Below are 25,394 nucleotides of genomic sequence, written 5' to 3' on the forward strand. Positions count from 1 at the left end.
AAGCTTTTTCTGCACACTAAGGGCAATTTAGCATGTCCAGTCCACCTAACCTGCACGCCTTTGGACTGTGGGAGGAAACGCAGACACTGGGAGAACGTGCAAACTCCGCACAGACAGTGACCCAGCAGGGTCCTTAAAAGTAAGGACGTTTTGCCAGCATCTGGAAAACTGTGTACAGTTTGGTCCCCTCCCTTGAGAAAGGGTCTAATAACATCAGCAACTGTTCAGAAGAGGTGGGTTCACTGGACTGATTTCCTGGGATTAAGGAGTTGCCTCGTGAGGAAAGGTTGAACACGTTTGGGCCGATATGTTTTGGTGTTTAGAAGAAGGAGGGGTGATCTTATTGAAACATGTAGGACCTTTGGGTAGACACTGTTTCCCCTTTTGGGGGGGGGGTGAAATCTATACTGGGGAACACAGTTTAAAAGGGGAAATGAAATCTACACAGTTTAAAAGGGGAAATGAAATCTACAATTGAGGAACACAATTTAAAAAAAATACAGGGTCTCCTATTTAAGATAGAGATGAGGAGAAATTATTCATTTGAGGATGGATGCGGAATTCTCTTCCCCAGGGAGCAGTGGAGACTAGTCATTGAACATGTTCAAGGCTGAGTTAGATAGATTTTTATTTAGACAAGGGTTGTTGGTGGCACAGGAGGCTTGGTGTGTGTGTGTGGGGGGGGGGGGGGGGGGGGGAGAGAAAGTAAGTGGAGTTGAGGCCAGAATTAGATCCGACATGATCCTATTGAAAAGAAGAGCAGAGGGTGGCAAAGTGGTTAGCATTGCTGCCTCACGGTGCTGAGGCCCCAGGTTCGATCCCAGACCCAGGTTACTGTCCATGTGGAGTTTGTACATTCTCCCCATGTCTGCGTGGGTTTCACCCCCACAACTCAAAAGATGTGCAGGGTAGGTGGATTGGCCACACTAAATTGCCCCTTAATTGGAAAAAAAATGAATCTGGTATTCTAAATTTAAAAAAAAAGAAAGTAAGAGTAGGCTTCACGGGCCAAGTGGCTTAGCCCTGCTCCTAATTCTTGTGTCCTGTATTTGATACCTGCCCACTTCCTGATGAAAGAGCTGCTGATTGAGAAGTAGGAAATTTGGCTCATTCACTCCTCTCGCCTACTTCCCCGCTACCAGCTCCTCAAGGAGACTCTCAAAGTCTCGTCCCCCACTGATTTGATATCACTGCCTTTGAGTTTCGATGGCAATTGCTGCTCACTGAAGTAAGATGAGAACTGTGAGCAGAGGGAACAATACCGTGAATTGTAATTCCAGAGGTGAACTTGGGGGATTTACAGTTGAATAAAATCTCCCTCCTTGAAGGTGGGAGACTTTAGCAAGATTGCAATGAGCAGAGATTTGGATTCCCACTTTCAACATATGGAAATTCTGGGGCAGCACGGTGGCACAGCGGATAGCACTGCTGACTCATGGCGCCGAGTCCCAGGTTCGATCCCGGCTCTGGGTCACTGTCAGTGTGGAGTTTGCACATTCTCCCCATGTTTGCATGGGTTTCGCCCCCACAACCCAGAGATGTGCAGGCTAGGTGGATCGAACATGCTAAATTGCCCCTTGATTGGAAAAAATGAATTGGGTACTCTAAATTGTTTTTTTTTAAGTTTAAACACATGGAAATTTTGAGATAAAAACACACTGCTCTGGCAGCATGTACTGAGAAACAAAGTTAATGTTTCAGATGGATGACCTTTCCTCCAAATTGGGAAAAGTTAGAAATGTGATGGCTGTTGAGCATTAAGGGGGAGCGGATAAAGACAAAAGGAAAGCTCTTGTGATAGAGTGGCAGACGGGAGAGATTCAATGACAAAGGAATTGGTGATGATGGGAATGGGATAAGATGTGGGGTGAGGGTGTGTGAACGGTGGGATGATGAACAGCTGCCATCCGAAAGTAAAAGAGAGTAGAATCCAAACCTTCAAAGAAAATGAAACAAAATGGGGGACGAGATTATGATCTGAATTTGTTGAGTCTGGCTATAAAAGTGCCAAATTGAAAGAGGAGATGCTGAACTTCGTTAGAATCCTGCAGTAGGGCCAGGGTCAGGTGGGGACATTTGGCCAGAAGCGGAGGCACCAAGCCTGCATTTAGGAGACCACATGATGTAGATTAAATTGAAAGAAGAGCACAAATTCACCAGGACAATTTGTACATTGAGAAGAGAGGAGGCATAAGAGCAGGCATTGCATCTTCCTGGGGTTTGATACAGTCAGCCCCAGGTGAAGTTCCTCAAAAGTTGTTGTTGGGGCGAAGTACTTCAATTTGTCACCATCCCCAGCTGGAATACCCTCAAGTTGTCACAAACCTGGGTGAAGAGGAGTGACTGGCTCAGTGTCTTTATTCAGCCCACCCATTGCTGGGAGCAAAAGATTATCCCTTGGATACCTAGTTCAGACCCAGTAGTTATGTTTAAAAAGTTATCATTAACTACTAAAAATGTAAGGAGAAATGGTGAAACACATGAATCTACACTCGTACGGTAGCACAGTGGTTAGCACTGTTGCTTCACAACGCCGGGGTACCAGGCTCGATTCCCGTCTTGGGTCAATGTCTGTGCGGAGTCTGCATGTTCTCCCCGTGCCTGCGTGGGTTTCCTCCGGGTCCTCCGGTTTCCTCCCACAAGTCCCGAAAGGTGTGCTGCTAGGTGAATTGGACATTCTGAATTCTCCCTCCGTGTACCCGAACAGCCGCAGGAATGTGGCGACTAGGGGCTTTTCACAGTAACTTCATTACAGTGTTAATGTAAACCTACTTGTGACACTAATAACGATTATTATTATTAGAAGCAAGAATTGAGTCCAATAGTGCTTATCGTGAATGCTGCTAAATAGCGTATCCTATTAAAACTCACCTGATGAAGGGGCTGCGTTCCGAAAGCCAGTGAATCCAAACAAACCTGTTGGATTTTAACCTGGTGTTGTAAGGCTTCTTACTGAAATGGGGACAGGGGTCGAATGAAGGGAGAGCCAAGTGGAGCGTGTGAAGGTGAGATCGGGGTGGAAATTGGAAGCAAAGTTGATGAATTTTCAGTTTGGGGCAAAAACAGGAAGCAGCATAGTTACAGTCATCCGTGTGCAGGAAGCGAGGGAGGGGCCCTCCAGTGGGGCTGGAAGAAGGAAATTTGAGACCGAAGCAAAATATTGCAGATACTGAAAACCTGACTGGAATAAGGTGTGTTCTTTGGATTGAGCAGTAATTTGAATAACTGAATCTGATTGGTTTGATTGTTGGCGATCTTTGGCAGGGTCGGAAAGGCAGGGGTTGTGACAAGAATAGAGTTAAAAGGAGAGACACAGGGATTTGTTGATGGGCAATAAAGATGACCATAGAGCAATGGGAAACTCTTCACTCCTAACGTTCTCATCCTGACCAGGACTGTTTGACCTTGTCACTTGGAGACAGACAGGAACACAGAGAAACGAGAACAAACTAGACAGCTGCTGGGCATGGAGCCACATCGAGTTGGTAATTCTTGGTGTGTCTTTGTTGTGTGTAAAATGTTAAGCAGAGGTGTCAACTCATTTTGGAATAGTGCCATGGGGTCTTTCGCAACTTCTGGTGGGAAAATGGAATCTGAGTTTAATGGGGGTCACAGGACTGGGACAAGGTGGAACCTGTTTGCAGTGACCTCAGGATTTACATCTGTAAATATGGGTTTCTTACCTCCTCATAAGACATTTACTTGGGCAATGTATTAATATTACCACTGGGCTCTGGGTGCCTTTGATCGAAGGGAGCTTGAAACTATACTTTTGCAAACTAGTGAACCTTCATTGACTATGAGATATGCTCCATTGGAACCTTCTTAAGAGGATTTGCAAGGACTCTTCCTGAGTGGGTTTCGTTTCCAATTCATTCCCGGGATGTGGGTCCCATTGGCAAGGCCAGCATTTGTTGCCCATCCCTAATTGCCCTTGGCCTAGCAAGCCACTCAGCTAATTTCAGGGTGAGGGGGCAGTTAAGAGTCAATCACCCACTGTGGGTCTGGAGTCACATGTAGGCCAGACCGGGTAAGGACGGCCGATTTCCTTTCCTAAAGGGCATGAATGAACCAGATGGGTTTTTACTGCATCCAAAAATGGTTTGATGGTCGTCATTACTGAGATTAGCTTTTAATTGCTGATGTGTTCATTGAATTTACTTTCTACCAGTTGCATGGTGACATTTGAATCCCTGTCCTTGGTGACCGTACCACTGTGCAGCCATCTCCCCCATTTATTGCTCATTCTTAGTTGCTGCTTGAGAAGATGGTATGCAATTGAGTGGTTTGTTGGGTCACATCAGAGGACGTTAAACATCAAGCATACTAGTCATAGAAACCTACACCTCAGAAAAAAGCCCTTCGGCCAATTGCACCTGCACCAGTCAAAATCAACCACCTAATTATTCTAATCCCATTTCCCAACACTTGGCCCATAGTCTTGAATGCCTAAATGCTTCTTAAATGTTAGGAGGATCTCTGCCTCCACCATCTTTCAGGCAGCGAGTTCCAGACTCCCACCACCCTCTTGAGTGGAAAGGTTTTTCCTCGCATCCCCTCGAAACCTCCTGCCCCCCACCAGAAATCTGTGCCCCCTGGTCATTCATCCCTCCATCAAGGGGAAAGGTCCCTTCCTACTTAATCTGTACCCCTCATAATTTTATACATCTCAATCATGCCCCCCCTCAAGTCCCCTCTACTCCAAGGAAAACAACCCCAGTCTATCAAATCTCTCTTCATAACTAAAGTTCTCTCGCCCGGGCAACATCCTGGTAAATCTCCTCTGCACCCTTTCCAATGCTAAATCGTCTAGACACCAGATCAGGTAAGAACTGTAGTTTTCCTACCCCGAGTTGGATTTTTAATCACTAATTGACAGCTTGGTGGTTGTTTTTCCTGATGCCTGCTTTCTTATTTTCATGTTTTAAATATTTGTTTAAAACTGATCTCAAATTCCTAAACTGCTACAGTGGAATTTGAATGTGTGCCCTCTGGATGGCTAGCCCAGACTCCACCCTACCATGTCCTTGCGCTTTTTATCGCCATCATTAATGGCACACACAAGCTTAACACTGCAGTGATCGTCGGCCTTCTCTACCGATCGCCAAACTTCTATACTCCTAAAGGAAATAATGGGGACCCTGAGTGTGTTGATCTATTGAAACCGGTGAACTACGGAGGATATTCTGCCTGAGTGTACCTGCCCCAGGTGGGCCATGTCAGTCTCTATACTCTGCACAAGCTTCCTCTCACTGCCTTATCTCACCCAAACAGCGTTCTGTTCTCTCAGAAGAATCATACGGACTTGAAAAGTTAACTCTCTTTCTCTCTCCACAGATGCTGCCATACTTGCTGAGTTTCTCTGGCATTTTTTATTTTGGATCTCCAGCATATTGCTTTAATTATACCTCCTTTGAACTGCACGTGATGTTAGCACTGACTCACTCGGCCAATCCCAGGCAGTTCCGGAGTCAGATTGTGTGTGTGTGTCCCAATTGACAACTGGAATGTATTTTGACTGTATCCTCTTGCAATACCCTTTTTTCAGGCACGTGACAGCGTGACATCAAGGGAGGAGGCGGATGAATGGGTTAGCTTCAAACCTTCAAGTCCAACGGATCCAGGTTGAAACATTAGCTCTTTAATGTACAGTCAAACATTTATGTCATGCCCATTTATCAATGTTTGGAACTAAAGGCTTGCTTTGCCCTTCATTGAAAAAAGTTGTTTTCTCCTTTTGGGGCTTCATCTTGGGTTTGGGGAAGAGATTGCGCCTGAGTTAGTTGAGATAGCTGGATCACATCCTGGTTGGAAATGGGATTCAAGGAGAATGGGATAGAATGAGGTGATCAAACAATCTCTGGACCTGATGGATCCATTGCTGTTGAGATTATGGAGAGCAGAGGAGCAAAGGGCACTGGTGGCGAATAGAATTTGCAGCACAGAATAAGGCCACTGACTCTAGTGGATCTGTATTGGTGTCTAGGCTGCACACAAGACTCCTCCCATCCCTATTTCACTCACCCCATTGTTTCTTTTGATTCCTTTCTTCCGGTTTGTTTATCCAGTGTTAAAATGCAGCTATGTTATTTGCCTTAATTACTGTACTTGGCAGTGAATTTCACACTCTTTCCACTCTCGGTAAAGATACAGTTGACCTCCGTCTGGTCCAGCCAAATTTAGCATTTTTAGGAGGTTAACCTGCATTGCTGCTGTTAATGATTTGTAACGCTTATTGTAATTGGAGTAAATCAGACATTCGCAATGAAAAGAAATTGCCGTACGGGAAGGCATCGGTGAGACTGTTTATAGAAGTGGAGAACATTTGGAAAAATAAATGGGTGGAGGGTAAAACAGCACGAGAGCACATCAATCTCCATAATTAGAGACCTGTTCACATTATCCCAGGAAATGTGGTGTTGCTGTGTGTCATTCCACTTGTTACGATTTCTCTTCAGTCCGAAGTCTGACATCCGAACAGAGTTTTTCATTTTCTAAAATAAGATTGTCCCAAAAATGAGGGACTTGCTGGAGACTTGAATGAGTCATTTGAACATTGCCAAGGTCTATAATCTGTGCTGTCACTCATGAAATTAATGCCACTAAATCATATGAGTTCACATGTCTCTCCAGAGACCTAACAAACCCAGATAAGATGATCAACCAAGGCTCCATCTGTCATCTCGGGTAGTTGTGAAAGATTAAATGGCAGTATTTAGAAGTTCATAGAATCCCTGCAGTGCAGAAGGAGGCCATTCAGCCCATTGAGTCTGCACTAACCCTCCAAACGAGCACCTTAACCTAAGTCCACTCCCCCTCTGCTCTACTCCCCGTAACCTGCACACCTAAGGGACAATTTACCATGCCCAATCTGCACATCTTCGGACTGTGGGAGGAAACCGGAGCACCCAGAGGAAACCCACACAGCCACGGGAAGAACATGCAGACTCCGCACAGACAGTGACTCAAGGCTGGAATTGAATTTGTGTCCGTGGCACTGTGAGGCACCAGTGCTAATCACTGTGTCACCCTGTTGCCCTAGACCAGTCATCCTGATATCCTGGCTAATATCTTTAACTCAAATGATTTCACTTAAATGGATGATCTGGTCATTATTATATTGGCTCTGGGAGGTTTCTGTGCATAAATTGGCTGCTACATTCGTACATTTTAACAGTGACTACACTTCAAAAGCACTTTAGGGCATCATGGGGTTGTGTCAGGCACTATATAAATTCAGGGCTTTTTTGGTCTTTCATCTGATCTCCCTTTCCTGCACCTGCGACACTCATCCTCCTCAGAGAAACGTCAGGGTATTTGTTGTCCTCCCTCCCCCTCCCCTCAATTCTATAACTCTTCCAGAGAGGAGGAAGGGACAACAAAAAGCGACTTTGCCCTTTTCCTTTTTAAAAAAAATATTTTTTATTCTCCTCCTTTTTCACATTTCCTCCCAAATTTACACCCAACAATAAGCAATAATCAGTAACGAATGTAATGTCAATCCCCATATCAATAACAACGATCCCATCCTCCCACCAAACCCCAGACATTACCCTGCATGTTAACATAAACAAATGACAAAAAGGAACCGGAATCACCCCCAGTCACCATTAACACATACAGTCCCCCCCGCCCCCCCCCCCCCCCCAACCCTCCCAGCTCCCAACCCCCTAATGTTCGATGTGATCCAATTCTCGAAAGTGCATAATGAATAATGCCCATGAATTGTAGAACCCCTCCATCCTTCCCCTCAGTTCAAATTTGACCTTTTCAAGCATTAAGAATTCCAACAGGTCCCCCGCCACGCCAGGGCACAGGGTGGAGAGGTTCATCTCCACCCTAACAGGATCCACCTTCGGGCGATCAACGAGGCGAAGGCTACAACATCTGCCTCCGCACCCGTTTCCAACCCCGGCTGGTCCAACACCCCGAATATGGCCTCCCGAGGGCCTGGGTCCAGTTTCACGTGCACCACTTTAGAGATTATCCTAAACACCTCCTTCCAGTAATCCTCCAGCTTTGGACAGGACCAAAACATATGAACGTGGTTTGCGGGGCCCCCTTCTACCCCCTCAAAGAGCCGGCTCATCCTCTCCCTTGTAAGGTGCGCTCTATACACCACCTTCAGCTGTATCAGCCCCAACCTCCTGTCATAATATACACCAGTATATCATGGTGCAGACACACACTGATGGACACACAGTGGGACCAATCAACATACAGAACACCGCAGCCAATCACCAGTGAGAGCACACGTACTATAAAGACAGGGGGCATCAGAGTTCCCCCTCATTCGAGCTGCAGCTAGCTAGGAGGACAGAGCTCACAGCCTGCAGCACAGACATTCACCATGTGCTGAGTGCATCGACTGGTTAGGACAAGGCAAAGGTCTTTAGTTAAAGCTAGTATCCCACAGTGAGAGTATGTTAAACAGTTAATGATTCAATAAAATAGTTTTGCACTATTTCAAGTGTTGGTGACCTGAATGTATTCCACGGATCCAGAGCGCCCAACACAACACCTCCCACACAAGGTGGAGGCATTCACCAACCGGAGCACCTCACACCAGAACCTCTCCTCCATACCCTCCCCCAACTCTTCCTCATACTTTGCTTTGATCCCTTCCAGAGGTGCTCTCTCCTCCTCCAAAATAGCTCCGTAAACCGCCGATACTACCCCCTTCTCCAGTCCCCGTGTCGTCAGCACCTCCTCCAGCAATGTGGAAGCCGGCCCCACTGGGAAGCTCTGTATCTCCTTTCTGGCAAAATCTCGAACCTGCATGTATCTAAATATTTCCCCCTGTTCCAGCCCATACTGCTCCCAGCTCCTTCAATCCTGCAAAATGACCCCCAAGAAACAAATCTTTTAGTATCCATTCCTTTCTCCTCCCATCTCTGAAAATTTCCATCCCACTTCTCTGACTCAAATCTATAGTTCCCCCAAATCGGCATTTAACTTGACCCTGCCCCCAACCCGAAGTACTGTCGAAATTGCCTCCAAATTCTCAACGAAGCTATTACTACTGGACTCCGTATCCCCCTGGGGCCGTCGGGAGCGGCGCTGTCACTAGCGCCTTCAATCCCGACCCCCTACCCAAACTCTCCTCCATTCTGACCCATTGGGAGTCAACCCCTCTGACCCAGCTCCGTACCTTCTCCACATTCGCTGCCAGGTTCGGAAGACCCAAACCCCCTGCCTGCCTTTCTCTCTGTAGTAGCACCTTTTTAATTCTGGCCACCTTCCCTCCCCATATGAACGAGGTAATCATCCCTTCAACCTCTCTTAAAAATGCCTTTGGCAGGAAAATCGGCAGACATTGAAAAATAAACTGGAATCGCGGCAACACATTCATTTTAACCGCCTGTACCCGACCCGCCAATGACCAGCCCACCTTGCCCGATCAGCTTTCGCCCTCCCTGCCAAACTAGAAATGTTGTACTACGGAGCCCACCCCCCACAAATCTCAAGCAACCCTGCACCCCAGGTATCTAAAGTGAGTCCCTGGCTTACAGAAGGGCAACCCCCGCCCCCCCCCCTGGCTGAGACTCCCCTTTTCCTTTTAAAGCATTTGAGCCTTTTCTTACCAATGTGCTTCCACAAACACATTTGCAGAAGTGTTGAGATATACCCATGCAACCCGTCCATTCACCAGCTCTTTCCCCCTTTGCAGTCAGTGAATGTTGGGCTAGTTTGCATGACCCACACATAAATAAATAATATTTTCTAATCTCCAGAAATGGCTCCCAGTTCACCATGCAGTAGCAGGATGTCAAAGAAGAAAATCATTATAACTGTGCTGACAGTCCTTACAGTTCTAGCAATTCTTGCAATCGTCATTTATTTTGGTAAGTTGCTCTTCTTGTTCAAGAAGTTAGTATAAGATATTCCTCCTCACTCTGCTCTTCATCTTCACCAATCCACTGTTTGAAATGTTGAGCTGTGGTCCAGCCCCACCACATCCGTCGCTCACCGGCAAATGTGGGTTAACCAGCCTCGAGGAGATAATCGTCTGTGTAGAGTATCACTGCTTCCTGATCTCATCTCGCCTATCACCCACCGACACAGGTGCATTCCCCCAAGAGGATAACAATCAGATAAAAGCAGAATACTGCAGATGCTGGAAATCTGAAATAAAAGCAGAAAATTCTGGATGAACAAAGAACAAAGAAAAGTACAGCACAGGAACAGGCCCTTCGGCCCTCCAAACCTGCGCCGTCTAATCTAAAATCTTCTACACTTCCGGGTTCCATATCCCTCTTCTTCCCATCTTATTCATGTATTTGTCAAGATAACCCTTAAACGTCAATATCCAGCAGGTCTGGCAGCATCTGTGGAGAGAGAAACTGAGCTAATGTTTCTATCAATTAGTTGAATCTGGTTGATCTGTACTGTGACTCCATTGATCTATCAGCTCCTTGTGTCACCTCCATAATCAAGGCAAGCTGATTTGAGCCTTGAGATGAGTATAGATGGTGGGATTTTCTGGTTTTGACCTGAGTTGTCAAATGCCCTTGTATGGATGGTTGTCAGTTATGATGGTGTGAAGGCATGTGTTTAGTCTGAGGTTTGGGGGAATACCATCCTGTTTACCGTTGCTGTTTATATGAAACCAATAAAATCTAAAGAAAAGGTTAGAACTCGAGAGCAGCAAGAACGTTCTCCCAAATCCAGCTGAAAGCTTTTCCCTGTCGTTTACTTTGCTGCTGTCCATCTGCAGACTGTTGTCGGAAGTAATGACTGGACAGTCACTGGGAGAAGGAATCCTGGTTAACCTCTTCCCACTCCTCTGAGTGGATTCCTGGTGTTGCTTTTGTCGCCTTGTCAGAGTTAAGTAGTGAAGGGCTTTTTCGATACTTCCCAGTCTGGGCTTCTTCTGTGAAGTCTCCATAGCTGGAGCTCATTGTTTCAAGATGGCGAAGCTTTGCTTAAGAAATTAATATAAATCAAGCGGCACGGTAGCACAGTGGTTAGTGCTGTTACTTCACAGCTCCAGGGTCCCAGGTTCGATTCCCCGCTGGGTCACTGTCTGTGCGGAGTCTGCACGTTCTCCCCGTGTCTGCGTGGGTTTCCTCCGGGTGCTCCGGTTTCCTCCCACAGCCCAAAGATGTGCAGGTTAGGTGGATTGGCCATGCTAAATTGCCCTTAGTATCCAAAACGGTTAGGTGGGGTTACGGGGAGAGGGTGGAGGTGTGGGCTTAGATAGCGTGCTCTTCCCAAGGGCCGGTGCAGACTCGGTGGGCTGAATGGCCTCCTGCACTGTAGATTCTACGATTGTCGATCAAGAATCCACCTAACTCGGTCTTAAAAATACTCTTGTGACCCTGCCTCCAGTACTCTGAGGAATAGAATCCCACATACCTGTGACCACTTAGGGAAAAGAATTCTCCCCATCCCCATCTTAAATAGGAGCCCCCTTATTTTCCAACTGTGTCCCCTCGTTCTAGTCTACCACACCAGGAAAAACATCCTCCCAGCAGCCTGTTGTATCTGTAAAACCTCAGATACTTCGACCAGTGTTGCAATCAAAGTTTTGCCTGGGTGTCTTTTAATAGCGAGGAGAATGCTATCCGTAAAGGTGGCTTGATTGAACTGTGGGTCCGTTTTCTTGAGTCCCTCTGGTCCGTTGTCACGAAGGTTAGGCTCGCTGGCAGCTTCTATCTTCCTTCCTCCTTGGATGTCTCGATTACCTCTGCCTAGAGTCTTCGCTGCAGATAAGCCTTGGGTGCACCCCCCCCCCCCCCCCCCTGGGGCGCGATGATCTCTTGATGGGGTGATTGACGGGTGTGTTCCAGGCATGTTTCTGGCTGTCAGTTTGTGGGTTTTGTATTTGACTTTGGTCAAGTATGAATTCCCCATAGCCTGCCTGAAGTTTGACTGCACATTGATTTAAAAGTGCCCAATTCTTTCACTTAAAATATCCAATTAAATTGGGCTCAACACTGACCCTGTCAGGTTACCACAATACATCCTGACAAGTCCCCTCAGTCTCTTTACGTTTCAGTAAGATCACCTTTGTTACGGGCCAGGGTTTAGAAAACTCCAAAGTATATCATGGAGTTCACCTGACCTACAACTGTTTATTGATTTTGGTTACGATGAGCACAAGGACCTGCATTTCAGGTGTTATTCAACACCGAACTTCAAGCACTTTTAATCAAAAATAAGCTTTATTCTATGAATTGAATTAACATTTTAAAAAACATTTTTATCAACGACCAATATAAATCCCCCACACAGCTACAGTAGTCTATGTATAACTTAATAAATTTCCCCCTTTAACTGTTCCAATTTAATAACAAGATCCCATAAACCAGAAACCCCCTTTTCAAAGGTGTGGGCCAACACACGGCACTCCTACTATCTTTAAGACTTGGTATGGATACCAAAATAACAAGTTTGAATCCCGTCCAGAAAACAATGATCTCTTTTCAAGTTCTCAAGCAGTCTAGAAACAGCTTTTAAAATGCAGCTGGAGAGCTTTTCAACCTGTGCAGAATCAACCAGTTCAAACTCAAAGCGAAAGTAAAACTCAGAGCCACAGCCAGCCCCCAAACTAAAAACGAAAGTAAAAACCAAGAGCCACAGCCCAGCTCCACCCACACAATGACACCACTGAAGCCATGTGATAAAGGGACTCTCTCATGACACCTTTCATTCTGCTAACCTCCAATGGATACAGGCCTGCCTGCCTAATGTTTCCTCCTACAATAATCCCCTCCTCCCATCTGGGAACTTTCTCAGAACTGGTCAACTTTCTCTGAACTGTTTCCAGTGCAATTGTGTTCTTTCTTAAAGTTATTGGACTGTTACTGAGTCCACAATTTTGAGCAGAACTGCTCAAGGGACCAACACTGGGACAACTACATGCCAATTGATGTTTAACCAGCATCATTCGCTCTCTTTGCAGTGAAGGTTGCCGTCGATACATATTATTTCTTCTGTTCCAAAACCTCTAAGTTCATTCCTCGCGATTCGCAGTGCAATGGAATCGTTGATTGTTCTGAAGGCGAAGATGAGCTGGACTGTGTGATGAATATCACATTCCGCGATCAATTCCCAGGTATGTAAAGAATCCTTGTGTTTGTGTGTGCGCGTTTGTGTGTGCGCGCGTGCGTGTGTTTTTGTGTGTGCGTTTCATGTTGCTGTTCATCCGATGGGGCAGTGATGACTTGTGTCTCCTTTTCAGTGCGAATATACGGACTCCATTCCATTCTACAAGTGAAAGATTTGAAAACCCAGCAATGGAAGAGTGTGTGTTATGACAACTGGCGGCCTAAACTTGCCGAAGTAACATGCAAACAGTTGGGTTACTCGAGGTACAGTGGAGAATGTTCAGTTCTGCTTCTCTCCCAATGCCTGAGGTACCATCTGATCTCTGTGGGGGACATGAATGACCCCATGGTTTTTATTTTGAAGAGGAGTGGGAAGCTTAACCCCTTGATGCCCTGGCCCCAATACCCCAACCGACCTCACTTAAACAAATGGCCCTGGAATTTGTGTAGTCTTGCTGTGCCGCAAACATTGTGACTTTGACTGAAATTTTAAAATATTTATCTCTTGAGCCAATGAACACCCTGAGGTGAAGAATGGAGCCCCCCACACCCCGCCCACCTAATCCCACTTGCCAGCACTTGCCCGTAGCCTTGAATGTTGTGACGTGCCAAGTGCTCATCCAGGGAGTTTTCAAAAGGATGTGAGGCAACCTGCCTCTCCCACCCTCCCAGGCAGCGCATTCCAGACCTTCACCACCCTCTGGGTAAAAATGTTATTCCTCAAATCTCCCCAAAACCTCCTGCCCCTCACTTTGAACTTGTGTCCCCCTTGTAACTGACCCTTCAACTAAGGGGAACAGCTGCTCCCATATCCACCCTGCCAAGCCCCTCATAATCTTGTGCACCTCAATCAGATCACCCCTCAGTCTTCTCTGCTCCAGAGAAAGCAACCCAAGCCGATCCACTTGGACAGGCAGACTAAACCCAGCTGAAGGAAGTGAAGCCAACCTGGGAGATTCTGCGTACTGGGGCAAGCTCCTGGAATACGGAAAGACCCAAGTAGCTTTGAGTTGATAAGACAGATGTTTGACCTTGGGTAGGGTGCTCTTTCCAAGAGCCGGTGCAGACTGGATGGGCCGAATGGCCTCCTTCTGCACTGTAAATTCTATGATTCTATGTTTATTGTAGATATTCATGTGGTAAAGTAAATGGTGTTGCTTATAGAACCAAAGAATTCCTACAGTGCAGACGAAGGAGGCCATTTGGCCAAGCGAGACTGCACGGACCCTCTAAAAGAGCCCTCTACCTAGGCCCACTCCCCCGCCCTATCCCCATAACCTAACCTGTACATTCCTCGACACTGAGGGGCAATTTATCATGGCCAATCCACCTAACTTGCACATCTTTGGATTGTGAGAAGAAGCCAGAGAGCCCTAAGGAAACCCATGCAAACACTGGAAGAATGTGCAAACTCCACCCAGACAATCGCCCAAGGCTGGAATTGAATCCGGGTCCCTGGCGCTGAGGCAGCAGTGCTAACCACTGTGCCACCCCCATGCCACTGTACCACCCTGACAGGGCTCAGGAGTGAGGACTAAGGAGGCTGTTGGACAAATAAGCGAAGTCTTTGGGACAGTGTAGAGCAATACTAAAGAGAACATGGAGGATCTTGGGTTCTATAAACTCAAGCTTTCATGCACAAATGAGAAGGGATGATGGAATTTATACAGAACGCTGCTTTGGAGTAAAGGATACCATATTGGGCACTATTCACACCCAGGCATTGGAGAGAGGGCAGAGAAGGGTGATTATACACTGGGAGTAAACATTAGAAAACTGAGTTCGGAAGTGAGGATGCAGAACAGCAGGGATTTTGAAATTGGTCCCCAAGTCTTCCATTTCCCCCCATTGCTTGCCCCTGCCCCCTTCAAGTAGCAGCATCGATCCACAGACCATGCTCCAGCAGAATGTTGCACTGTTCCTGAGTTTGTAGCTTTGGTATCCAAGCATCAGTAACGTTTGCTAAATCGCATCAAGTTGGATCCTGGATTAAACAAACATGACGGGTAGTTTCTGTAAACAGTGGCTATGTTTGGAAGGGTTTGTTTAACATGTGTTTTTGCTCCGCAGAAACCCGACTGGTATTCCTGTGGAAATGGGTCTTTGGTCCTTGCACAAGATAATCAAAAAGGGCACCAATCCTGCTTCCATTCAGGATGCGTTAATGGAAGGGTGAGTAGAACCTGGTTACTGTCGCTCTACATTGATCCATGAGCCGGTGTGTAGCAGAGGCGATGGCCGATTAATCTCCTGTGCCTTAAAGCGCGCCAGAGTTTGGCACTGGTTGTGGGAATGGGTGGGATTGTTTTGTTGGGGGTGGGTTAGGGTCTTTGATTTTAGATTCTAATTTGCAAATGGAATTTGCCTCAACATATTCTCGAGGTGGAGAAATCTGGGTTTAGGAGTAGGAGGCCCAGTGAAGGTATCTTATTTCTGCAAGTCCTGGTTACTCTGGGGACAAGTTGGCACCTGGAACTGAACTGAGATTTGCGGACATGTTCAGATGGGTTTGTTATTTTAAGGAATTGCATGGAGTTCAAATGTGGGTAGTTTGCCCTCAACAGAGCGAGGAGGTTAGCTTCCCTTTCATTGAACGTGCCTGATTCTTATTCCTTTTGAAGCCAATAAAAATTGGGTGGGTTTTGTAACAAGCAGAAGATTCACTTCGCCATGCCTAATTATGCAAATTGGAAAGCTCTTGGGCACGATTTAATTACCGCGTTGTGCCTCCTGCAGATCTGGGCATGCCAGTTAAATAGCAGGAACGTCTAGAAGCGGGAGGGGCACAGAGGTTTAGGGATTTGTTCGTGAAGGGTAGGTTTGCTGGGGTCGAGGAATTGGTGGAGACCTTCCAACTCCAGCATGGTAGCATTGTGGATAGCACAATTGCTTCACAGCTCCAGGGTCCCAGGTTCGATTCCAGCTTGGGTCACTGTCTGTGCGGAGTCTGCACATCCTCCCCGTGTGTGCGTGGGTTTCCTCCGGTTGCTCCGGTTTCCTCCCACAGTCCAAAGATGTGCAGGTTAGGTGGATTGGCCATGATAAATTGCCCTTAGTGTCCAAAATTGCCCTTAATGTTGGGTGGGGTTACTGGGTTATGGGGATAGGGTGGAGGTGTTGTCCTTGGGTAGGGTGCTCTTTCCAAGAGCCAGTGCAGACTCGATGGGCCGAATGGCCTCCTTCTGCACTGTAAATTCTATGATAATCTATGAAACTCCCGGGAGGGAATGTTTTTAGCTATTTACAGGTACAGATCTTTGTGCGAATGAAACTCTTTAATTTCTTCGGTTACCGGCTCCTCTTGTGGATGGGGTACTGTCTGTTGATGAGGGAGGGGAAGGGAGGATTTCAGATATATATGGGAAGTTCATGGACAGAGGGATTCGCTGAAGGAAGTAAAGGGAAAATGGTCGAGGAAGAGTTGGGTTTTGCTCTTGACTGAGTTTGATTCAGTTTAAACTGGTACAGAGGGCGCACTTGACCAGGGCACATGTTTGTAGGTTCTTTCTGGGTGTTGGGGATAGATGTGAGCGTTGCTTGAAGGGACTAGCGAACTGCCCTCATGTTTTTGTCCTGCCCTAAGTTGATTAAGTGCCTTTGTGAGACAATTTTTGAAACAAATTTTCCAAGTAAGGGGCAATTTAGCGTGGTCAATCCACCTACCCTGCACGTCTTTTGGGTTGTTGTGGTGAGACCCACACAGACACTGGGAGAATGTGAGAATGTGCAAACTCCACGCGGACAATGACCCGGGGGATAGAACCCGGGTCCTCGATGAAGTGAGGCAGCAGTGCTAACCACCGTGCCGCCACCTTCTGTAAAGAGTGGAGCTGTGTCCAATGGTGCCGATCTTCGGGGCGTCAGACCTGTTGGCGCTGCAGGAGGGGAAGAAGGCCTCCGCCTTGGCCTCCGCCTCTCTAACAACCCGAAGGCGAGTCTTGCCCGAATGGTGGGCATCAGCATTGCCCAAGCATGGTTGGGGGATTGGTCAGAACTCCTGCATTTGGGAAAGATAAGATATTCCATAAGGGTATTGGAGGGAGAGGTTTTACTCTAGGCGGCTGCTGTACGTGACCATCTTTAAGGAGCTGGTTGTCGTCAGCAATTGTCGGGGGGGTTCTGGGTAACTACGGGAAAGGTGGGGCTGGGTTGTGGGATAGTTTTATAAAAATTTGTATGTTCCTGCTTGATCTTTTTTTGTATGTTATAATGTGAACATTTATTGATTAAAATATTTTTTAAATAAGCAGGAAAGGCGAAAAATGTGCCGGGAGCATCAGTTTGGCTTCTAACCAGCCCCCTCCCGGTGGTGAGCTCCAGATCAAGCCCAAATATTCATTTGCATTAATTTCAATCTAATTAGCGAGATTGGAGTTGAATGTAATGTTCCCCTGGGAATTAACCTGCTCCCCAGTGAGAAATCACGTGGCCATCGTTTAGTACTCCTTTTTAAAAACAGGAAGCTGACTCAATAGCTGCTGAGGGGAACTGAGGATGTGCTACCCCAGCACTCGGAGTTGGGGGCGTTTGGGGGGGGGGGGGCTGAAGTGCTCCAGGTCGGGGGTTGACCCTGAGCCAGGGGGCAGGGACTTTTCATCTGTGAGGCCTTCAAGCCATCTTTAAGTATTGTGGCGGCCCATAGCTGCTGCCTGTCTGTCCCACTAAAACCTACAGGACAGAACCTGTTCTTGGCTGTATGCTGAAGTACACTTTAAACTCCCTTTGACTGTGAGCAGCCTTTAGCTTCATAGCTGAAGGCTATTGCTAATACGAAATTTGGCCTTTTTAGTTGTGAGGGCACTTCACAGCTGCAGATTGTGATCGCTGCTTGTGGGCGGCACGGTGGCAAAGTGGTTAGCACTGCTTCCTCACGGTGCCAAGGACCTGGGTTCGATCCCGGCCCCAGGTCACTGTCCGAGTGGAGTTTGCACATTATCCCCGTGTCTGCATGTGTCTGGCCCCACAACCCAAAAAGATGTGCAGGGTAGGTGGATTGGTCACACTAAATTGCCCCTTAGTTGGAAAATATATTATTGGGTACTCTAAATTTAGAAAAATAAGTCTTTGCTGCTTGCTCCTGTTGGTGGCTGCAGATGCCTGGAGGCTGCTGTTCCTGTTTCCTTCTTTGCTGTAGCTGGAAAGAAAGACATTTTTTTCTAAGCTGCCTGGGTCTTGGGGAAACAGTGGCGTAGTTGTATTGTCACTAGACTAGTAAACCGGAAACCCAGGGTAACGCTCTGGGGACCTGGGTTCTAATCCCGCCAGTGCAGATGGTGAAATTTGAATTCAATAAAAATCTGGAATTAATGAAACCATTGTCGATTGTCGTAAAAACCCATCTGGTTCACTAATGTCCTTTAGGGAAGGAAATCTGCCGTCCTTACCTGGTCTGGCCTATGTGTGATTCCAGAGCCACAGCAATGTGGTTGACTATTAACTGCCCCCTCAAGGGCAATTATGGATGGGCAATAAATGCCCAGCCTGCGATGCCCACATCCCATGAACAAATAAAAAAAAAAAAAATACCAGGCATGGGGGAAATGTACAAGTCCAGAAGGCAAATCCAGTTTGCAGCACAATGTCGCTGCTGGACCTGGTATGTGATATTGTTCCAAATGGGCCACCATAACACTGTTTAAGAAATGCTTTTGTAGATTGCTGATGCTTTTATTGTTGGTGTGGTGAGTGTTGCATGTAACTGGCCCATCACCGCTGGTTAAACACGGTGGGGACTCATTTCCGCCACTAAGTACCGGGCTGCAATCGCGCCAACATGGCCATCGAGCCAAATTAACCCTTGGTGTCCAAAAGGTTAGGTGGGGTTACTGGGTTACAGGGATATGGTGGAGATGTGGACTTAAGTTGGTGTAATGTTATGTATATTGACTGGGATGTAAAGCGTTAACAAGTTAATGATGATGCTTCTTCCCACTAGAAGGAACCACAGAACAGTCATGTGACTAGGGGATTCTGGAATTAGTAGATGATGAGATGATTAGGAGTTAAATAAGAACATAAGAACTAGGAGCAGGAGTAGGCCATCTGGCCCCTCGAGCCTGCTCCACCATTCAATGAGATCATGGCTGACCTTTTGTGGACTCAGCTCCACTTTCCGGCCCGAACACCATAACCCTTAATCCCTTTATTCTTCAAAAAACTATCTATCTTTATCTTAAAAACATTTAATGAAGGAGCCTCTACTGCTTCACTGGGCAGGGAATTCCATAGATTCACAACCCTTTGGGTGAAGAGGTTCCTCCTAAACTCAGTCCTAAATCTACTTCCCCTTATTTTGAGGCTATGCCCCCTAGTTCTGCTTTCACCCGCCAGTGGAAATAACCTGCCCGCATCTATCCTGTCTATTCCCTTCATAATTTTATATGTTTCTATAAGAGCCCCCCTCATCCTTCTAAATTCCAACGAGTACAGTCCCAATCCACTCAACCTCTCCTCGTAGTCCAACCCCTTCAGCTCTGGGATTAACCTAGTGAATCTCTTCGGCACACCCTCCAGTGCCAGTACGTCCTTTCTCAAGTAAGGAGACCAAAACTGAACACCATACTCCAGGTGTGGCCTCACTAACACCGTGTACAATTGCAGCATAACCACCCTAGTCTTAAACTCCATCCCTCTAGCAATGAAGGATAAAATTCCATTTGCCTTCTTAATCACCTGTTGCACCTGTAACCCAACTTTCTGTGACTCATGCACTAGCACACCCAGGTCTCTCTGCACAGCAGCATGTTTTAATATTTTATCATTTAAATAATAATCCTTTTGCTGTTATTCCTACCAAAATGGATAACCTCACATTTGTCAACATTGTATTCCATCTGCCAGACCCTAGCCCATTCACTTAGCCTATCCAAATCCCTCTGCAGACTTCCAGTATCCTCAGCACTTTTTGCTTTACCACTTATCTTCGTTCGTTACATTGCCCTTGGTCCCGAACTCCAAATCATCTATGTAAATTGTGAACAGTTGTGGGCCCAACACTGATCCCTGAGGGACACCACTAGCTGCTGATTGCCAACCAGAGAAACACTTATTAATCCCCACTCTTTGCTTTCTATTAATTAACCAATCCTCTATCCATGCTACTACTTTCCCCTTAATGCCATGCATCTTTATCTTATGCAGCAACCTTTTGTGTGGCACGTTGTCAAAGGCTTACTGGAAATCCAGATATACCCCATCCATTGGCTCCCCGTTATCTACCACACTGGTAATGCCCTCAAAAAATTCCACTAAATTAGTTAGGCACGATCTGCCCTTTATGAACCCATGCTGCGTCTGCTCAATGGGACAATTTCCATCCAGATGCCTCGCTATTTCTTCCTTGCTGATAGATTCCAGCATCTTCCCTACTACCGAAGTTAAGCTCACTGGCCTATAATTACCCACTTTCTGCCTACCTCCTTTTTTAAACAGTGCTGTCACGTTTGCCAATTTCCAATCTGCCGGGACCACCCCAGAGTCTAGTGAATTTTGGTAAATTATCACTAGTGCATTTGCAATTTCCCTAGCCATCTCTTTTAGCACTCTGGGATGCATTCCATCAGGTCCAGGAGACAGACTTGTCTACCTTTAGCCCCATTAGCTTGCTCATCACTACCTCCTTGGTGATAACAATCCTCTCAAGGTCCTCACCTGTCATAACCTCATTTCCATCAGTCACTGGCATGTTATTTGTGTCTTCCACTGTGATGACCGACCCAAAAAACCTGTTCAGTTCCTCAGCTATGAGAGAGCTGGATAAGATAGTCAGGCATAGAGAGCAGTTGTATACTTGAGAATTCTGTAAATTAGAGATAGCATAGTTTTATATAATAACCTTCTTTAGGAATGTGAACAAATCTTGGTTAGTAGTGTAATAAATTTATTGTTTGTACATTAACAAAGTTTTGTGTTCTTTATTCAACACTACCCATCCAGCCAAGCAGATAAAGCAGAATAGAGAATACAACAGTTGGGGGCTCTTTTCAAGGGCCAGGGCAGACTTGATGGGCTGAATGGCCTTCTGCACTGTAAATTCTAGGATATGATTCTATGAAGTAGAGCATTTATAGATGATGAAAAGGAATATCTTGATATTTCATGACATCTCCGCTAGGTTTGCTTGTAGTCATGTTCAGGAGATTATTCTGTAATTCCTGGCACTGGAGAGTTGTGAATCCTAGTCCAATCCCCGTCTCAAGGAGGGCAGCCCTTACTGCCACTTCACACAACAAACATCCTGGGCGGGATTCTCCCACCCTACGCCGGGCAGGAGAATTGCTGGGGGGGGGGGGGGGGGGGGGGGGGGGCGGCGCGGCGGTGTGAATCCCACCCCGCCGTCCCGACGGCAGCTGCCGAATTCTCTGGCGCTGTTTTTTTGGCGGGGGGCGGGAACAGCGGCGCGCCGGTCTGGGGCCGTTGGCAGCACCCCCCCCCCCCCCCCCGAGCAATTCTCCGCTCCGCGATGGGCTGAGCGGACGCCCGTTTTCGGCCTGTCCCGCCGGTGTAAATTACACAAGGTCCTTACCGGCGGGACCTGGTTCTGCGGGCGGCCTGCGCAGTCCTCGGGGGGAGGGGGGGGGGATCTGGCCCCCCCCCCCCCCCCCCCCCCCCCCCACGGTGGCCTGGCCCGCGATCGGAGCCCACCGCTCTGCGGGCAGGCTTGTGCCGTGGAGACACTCTTTCCCTCCGCACCGGCTGCTGTGAAGCTCTGCCATGGCTGGCACGGAGGAGAAACCCCCTGCGCATGCGCTGGGATCACGCCAGCGGTTCTGTGCATGCGCCGGAGCCCCGAAGGTGTGGAGGATTCCGCACCTTCCGGGTGGCCCAATGCCGGAGTGGTTCACGCCACTCCTCGGCGCACCGGAGTATCCCGGCCCACGTGACTTCCTTGAACAAAGTCTCCTATTTAGTTTTGAGTTTGTTCTCGTTTTGACCACAGTCACTTCACGTTTTAACTTTGTCCCAGATTAATTAATGTAGGATTTTTTTAATGTTGCAACGGAGATGTATAGAGATGGGAGGAATTTCATTCCCTGAATTGTAGAATAGCACAGCGCAAAGGGAGAGCACGTAGCCCATTAGGCCTTTGTCAGCCCATTCCTCTGCCCATCTCTGTGTCCTTGCAATTTCCTTATAGAAAATTTACTATGGAATGAGCTCCCATTGCATTATCTATTCCAAATCCTAACCAGATGTTGCATCAAGAAGCTTTTCCTTGCTGCCTCTGGATCGTTTGCCAATCACTTTAACATCTGTGTCTTCTGGATATTGATCTTCAGCGACTAGATACAGTTTCTCTTTAATTAGTCTATCAAAATTCTTTGTGATTTGAAACACATTCAGGTTTATAATCAAACACAAAGCCTGAACCTTTGTGGTTACTGGTGTGAGATCATATGGAAATGTCCAAAGAATGCTTGAGATATTAACTAGCTTGTAATCTAAAATCAGGCACATTGCTCCAAGCTTTCTCGATGAACTGGTGGTCTAACTGTAGCATTTTATTGTCTCTCCCTGGCACCTGATCAACATCCTAACACTGGGAGACCGAATGAAATAAAGTTGAAGCTTAAGCTGCAAAATAAACCGGTCCCTCAACCTTTGCTTCCTTTTACTTTCTGTTTAGGGAGTGCTTTGCCAAGACGATTGTCTCTTTGGTCTGTGCACGTAAGTTATAGACTATTCCCTATTTTTCAATTTGAATTCTTCAGATTGTGGGTGTGTGTGTTTGGTAATGTCACTGAACTGTTTGCTAGTGCAAATTTGGATAGGAAGATGGGAATTGTTGGATTTGGAAAGACTAAAAGCCCATCTTGCTCCTTATCTACCATCCTGGCACTGACATGATACAATGGTGTAATTGGCAACAAAGCCAACTTCTTATCAATGGGTCAGCGGCAGATCCAGCCTGTGGACCATTTGGACAGTTCATATATTGTCGTTTGGTTCCTGGGGTTCTGTTTAGCCACGGTTTGGTTATTGGGCTTGTATCGGCTCCACCAGGGCCCCTGTTGCATTGCATACCACCTATATCCTGAAAAATATTTCGTCATAAAGTTTTGCTCATTCCTCAAGTTGCAGTAACAGTTTCAGCGTGATTTGTTTGAGCTATTCCTGTGTTTTATAACATTCCCGAGATGCTGGTGTCATGGGAGACTGGCAACTATTGCCCAACTTCAGTTGCCCTTTGAGAAGGTTACCGTGCCCTGCTGCCTTGGACCGTTGCAGCCTGTTGTGGTGTTGGCGCTTGCACAGTGTTAGCTAGTGAGCTCACCGAGTTTGACCCAGTGCTGGCGAAGGGTCAGCCATGTATTTCCAAGCCAGGGTGGTGCGTGACATGGATGAAACTCGGTGGGGTTTCCATGTACCTGCTGCCCTGGTTCTTTCAGGTGGTAGAGGTCACAGGTTTGGCAGGAGCTTTTCTGAGTTCCTTAGTGCACCCTGCAGATGGTACACACTGCTGCCACTGTGCGTCAGTGGTGGAGGGAGAGGTGGATGGGATGCTGGGGCTGTGTTGTCCTGGATGATGTTGACTCCTTGAGTGTTGTTGGAGCTGCACTCATCCAGGCAAGTGGCAAATATCCCATTACACTCCTGACTTGTGCCCTGTGGATGGAGTCGGGAGGTGAGTTACTTACAACCATAGAATTCCTGCAGTGCAGAAGGAGGCCATTCGGCCCTTCACCTCTGTGAAAGAGCACCCAACCTAGGCTTCCCCTACCCTATCCCTGTAACCCCACCCAACCAGCGCATCTTTGAACACTGCATGGCCAATCCAGCTAACCTTCCCATCTTTGGACTGCCAACCCCTTGTGACCAGAGCATGATTGGTCCTAGTGGACTTCCGGTTGCGGCTATTCCTAGGTAAGTCGCACGTTCGCAGCTCCCGCCGGGAACGGACTTTTGGGCTCTTCAGAGGGGTCCCAACGGCAATTGTTCAATGGCTTCCAGTGTGGGAAGGTGACAGCAAGGTCCCCCCGACATTATATGGATTGGACCAGGAGTGGAGCGGTTAAAAAAGTGATTCTGGTGCAGCGGAAAGTGCGAGGGAGGAAAAGCAAGATGGTGGCGGGTGGAGACCAAGCAGCGTGGGCGCAGTGGTCGCAGGAGCAGCAGGAGTTTCTTAAACGCTGCTTTGAGGAGCTGAGGACAGAAATGCTGGCACCAATGAAGGCGGCGATTGAGAAGCTTGTGGAGACCCAGAAGGCCCAAGGGGCGGCGATCCGGGAGGTGCGGCAAAAAGCCTCGGAGAACGAGGACAAGAACTTGGGCCTGGCGGTGAAGGTGGAGGTGCACGAGGCGCTGCACAAGAGGTGAGCAGAAAAATTTGAGGACCTGGAGAATAGGTCGAGGAGGACGAATCTTCGGATTCTGGGTCTCCCTGAAGGAGTGGAGGGGCCCGATGCCGGGGCATATATGAGCATGATGTTCAATTCGCTGATGGGCGCGGGAGCTTTCCCGAGGCCCCTGGAGCTGGATGGGGCTCATCGGGTCTTGGCAAGGAGACCCAAAGCCAACGGGCCGCCAAGGGCTGTAGTGGTGAGGTTCCACCGCTTTATGGACAGAGAGTGCGTCCTGAGATGGGCCAAAAAAGAGCGGAGCAGCAGGTGGAAGAACACAGAGATCCGAATTTACCAGGATTGGAGTGCGGAGGTGGCTAAGAGGAGAGCTGGTTTTAACCGGGCTAAGGCGGTGCTCCATCGGAAGGTGGGTGACGTTCGGGATGCTGCAGCCAGCGCGATTGTGGGTCACGTTCCAAGATCGGCACCACTATTTTGAAACGCCTGATGAGGCATGGAACTTTATCCAGACTGAAAAGTTGGACTCAAACTGAGGGTTTGTCGTGGGGGGATGTTTACTGTGTTTAATGCGTTTGGGGAATGTTCTTTTTATTTTGGTGTTGGGTGGGGATGGGTGAATGGTTTTGATGTGGGGGCTGTGGGAGAGTGTGGGCGTCGGTGTTGGAGGGGCAGGGCCCCGCGGAGGAAGAGGGGGGGTGGAGGCCCGGGGATGGGGAGTTGCGGTAAGGCCGCAAAAAGGAGCTGCGCCAGAGGGGGCGGGGCCGGCTCAGGAAAGCGCGGGCTTTTTCCCACGCTAGGGAAGGATGGGGGCTGGGGAGGGCGGTGCTGGAGAGGAGTGCACACCGACTGCCAAGGGTGGGGAGATTCTCACTGGGAAGTCGATGGAATGGCGGGAGAGGCCGGGGTCAGCAGGAGTCAGCTGACTTACGGGAGTGTCATGGGGGGAGCAAAATGGCTAGATGAGGATCTAGCCGGGGGGGGAGGGGGGGGTACGGGGACTGGGTTGCTGCTGCAATGGTCAAAGGGGAGCTGGAAGTAGGAG

General features: G+C 47.7%; 1 protein-coding gene across 3 annotated transcripts in view; it reads left to right on the forward strand.

Annotated features, from left to right (window-relative positions):
* The window catches only part of LOC140398149 (transmembrane protease serine 4-like), a 50,634-nt gene that overhangs the window by 8,200 nt on the left and 17,040 nt on the right, over positions 1–25,394 (forward strand). For all 3 annotated transcript variants that reach the window (XM_072486465.1, XM_072486467.1, XM_072486466.1), the window contains exons 2-7: positions 5,549–5,624; positions 9,735–9,845; positions 12,908–13,060; positions 13,187–13,316; positions 15,123–15,224; positions 22,678–22,718. In XM_072486465.1, the coding sequence (XP_072342566.1) occupies positions 5,549–5,624; positions 9,735–9,845; positions 12,908–13,060; positions 13,187–13,316; positions 15,123–15,224; positions 22,678–22,718 (613 nt within the window). The remainder of the gene's footprint in view (positions 1–5,548; positions 5,625–9,734; positions 9,846–12,907; positions 13,061–13,186; positions 13,317–15,122; positions 15,225–22,677; positions 22,719–25,394) is intronic.

This window comes from Scyliorhinus torazame, chromosome 21 (assembly GCF_047496885.1).
Source record: "Scyliorhinus torazame isolate Kashiwa2021f chromosome 21, sScyTor2.1, whole genome shotgun sequence".
NCBI lineage: Eukaryota > Metazoa > Chordata > Chondrichthyes > Carcharhiniformes > Scyliorhinidae > Scyliorhinus > Scyliorhinus torazame.